Here is a 2,520-nt window from a genome sequence, read left to right as displayed (position 1 = left end):
GTCAGTTAGCATCAGATGTGGCCACAAGCCACAGAGACACCAAAAGTAGTAAAGAACAAAACGAGTATTTGGTGGGCGATTAGCATTCTGACTGAGTCCAGCTTTTTGCCTGCCCATATGTCCATTTACACCACTCTTCTATATCAGTTAGGATTTAATTTGGCTGTAAGTGTCAGAAAACCCAAAATAACATATACACACAAAAGCAGTCTGGGGGTTGGTAGTCCAGGGATGAAATTGTGTCTGCACTGATCATCGGCGACTCTGCCTCCTTCTAAGTTTCTGCCCTACTGCCGTCGTGTGTGGCTTTTGATTTTATGCTCCAAAGTGATTGCTGGAGCCCCAGTCTTCACATGCACATTCCAGACAGCAGCAGGAAGGTAGGAAGAGAGGAATAAGGTCACGTTTCCTCCCTTTAAAGACAAGTTCCTTGATTTTTTTGGCATGACCACATCTAGCTGCAAGAAAGATTGCAAAATGTAGCCTATGAGCCGGGCAGCCATATGTCCAGTTAAAAAGTGAGGATCTATTAATTTTAAAGAGAAGGGAAGAATGAGAAGTAGCTGAGCAAGAGGCAGTCTCTGTCACATCTTATCTGCTCCAAACATATTGTAAACTTGTTAGAGTAGGTGCAATGGCTGATTCATCTTTGTCTCTCCCTCCATTTATCTGATTAATATTCATTCAATCCAGCTGAATTTATTAGCTGCAAAGCCATTTGCTGTGTACTAGGGATAAAGAAAACAAAAGGAGTCGTCTCGACTCCATTGAGTTCTTAGTCTCACAAGGGAGCAGATTTGGAGGCAGAAAATGTGCAAGCAGAGTCACCTGTACTCAGAGGAGAGGCTGCACCCACCCCGAGTGTCACACAGAGTAGGTTTCAAGAGAGCAGATTCTGCTCAACACTCAGCAAATGTGGATTTTGGTGAATAAGTGACTAATCAAGGAAATAGAATCAAATTGTGCCATGAGTGGGCAGAGTGGAGCATAACACTTGCTTCTAGGCACAACCTGGACACAGGAGATCGTGGACATGATCCAGAATGATGGGGACGTGCAGAAGTGCCAGCGTGCCAACACCTTTGACCGGCATCCTTTCCTTGAATGGACTCTGCCCCCACCCCTCAACTCAGGTGAGTTTGCCCAACGGGAACCCAGGAGATTGTAGCCACTGTGCTGGGTCAATCATTGTTGACAAGTTATTATGCATCATGCCAAATGTACTAAGAAATGTAAGACATAGACAGCACCCTTGAAGAGTATGTAATCAAGGTGGGAATAAGAGATATGTTTTCATAAAGCAAATAGTTACAAAGAGTAGCTTTGTGATAGAAGACAACCCTACAATGAGGAGGCTCAGACTGATTGGAATCAAACAGCCCAGCTTCCAGTGCTGGTTTGGATTCTTATCTGGGTGACCTTGAGCAAGTTATACTTCTTGTAACCTAGTGTTTCTTCATGTGTAAAATAATAATACATAATATGTATTAAAAACCTATAACTGATTGAGCCAATTATTCCAGCAACATTGGTTGAAAAGTTTCTTTTCTCTCATTGAATTGCTATGGCCACTTTGGCAAAATCAAAATACATACCATATATGTATGGGTATAATTCTGTATTTTCTATCCTGTTTCTTTCTATTCTGTGCTCTAGGATCTTTACATTCCCATATGAATTCTATAACCATGTTGTCCATTTCTACCAAAACAAACAAACAAGCAAAAACCTGCTGATTTTTTTGGTTGGGATTACATTGAATCTATACACCTATTTGAGGAGAATTAATACCCTAACAAAATTGAATTTTCTGACCAAGGAATATGGTTTATCTCCCCAACTATTTAGTCTTTCATCCATTTCCCTGTGCAACGCTTTTTAGCATTCATTATATAGGTCTGCCATGTCTTAGTCAAATTTAACTCTAAATACTTTTTATTTGATGCTATTATGAATGCCATTTTTACATTTTAATTTTTAATTTTCTGTTGCTAATATATTGAAGTATAATTGATGTTTGTATTTGACATTGTATCCTGCTACCTGGCTCATTAGTTCTAGTAGCTTTTTTGTATATTCTATTGAACTTTCTACGTAGACAATTATGTCTTCTATGAATAAGTAAAAGTTTACTTCTTTCTAGCTTTGATGTCTATTATTTCTTTTTCTTGCCTTATTGCACTGTCTGGACGTCAAACAGAAATTATGAGAACAACATCCTTGCCTTATTCCTGATCTTACTGGAAAAGCATTCAGTCTTTCAAATTTAAGTATGATGTGATCTGTAGAGTTTTTAAAAGATGCCCTTTATCAGTCTGATGATGTTTTCTTATATTCCTTGCTTTTTCAGATTTTTTAATCACAAATTACTATTAGATTGTGTCAAATGAAATTAGGAATTTAATTTATTTGCTTTCATTCATTCTCAGGGCTATACATTTTTATTTGATCATTGTGTCAAATGTGTTTGTTGTCTTTCATATGTAGTATTTTCATCACATTTTATTTTATTACATTTTT

At 37.8% G+C, this 2,520-nt stretch overlaps 1 protein-coding gene across 1 annotated transcript in view; it reads left to right on the top strand.

Moving 5' to 3' along the window:
- Nucleotides 1–2,520, top strand: part of LOC103610356 (sulfotransferase 1C1) — a 16,437-nt gene that overhangs the window by 2,276 nt on the left and 11,641 nt on the right. The window contains exon 2 of the mRNA XM_008594541.1: nt 1,005–1,133. Within this exon, the coding sequence (XP_008592763.1) occupies nt 1,005–1,133 (129 nt within the window). The remainder of the gene's footprint in view (nt 1–1,004; nt 1,134–2,520) is intronic.

This window comes from Galeopterus variegatus, unplaced genomic scaffold (genome assembly GCF_000696425.1).
Source record: "Galeopterus variegatus unplaced genomic scaffold, G_variegatus-3.0.2 Scaffold10993, whole genome shotgun sequence".
In the NCBI taxonomy this organism is placed as follows: Eukaryota; Metazoa; Chordata; class Mammalia; order Dermoptera; family Cynocephalidae; genus Galeopterus; species Galeopterus variegatus.
The sequence above is the reverse complement of the archived record's forward strand: the minus strand, read 5'-3'. Positions and strand labels throughout refer to the sequence as shown.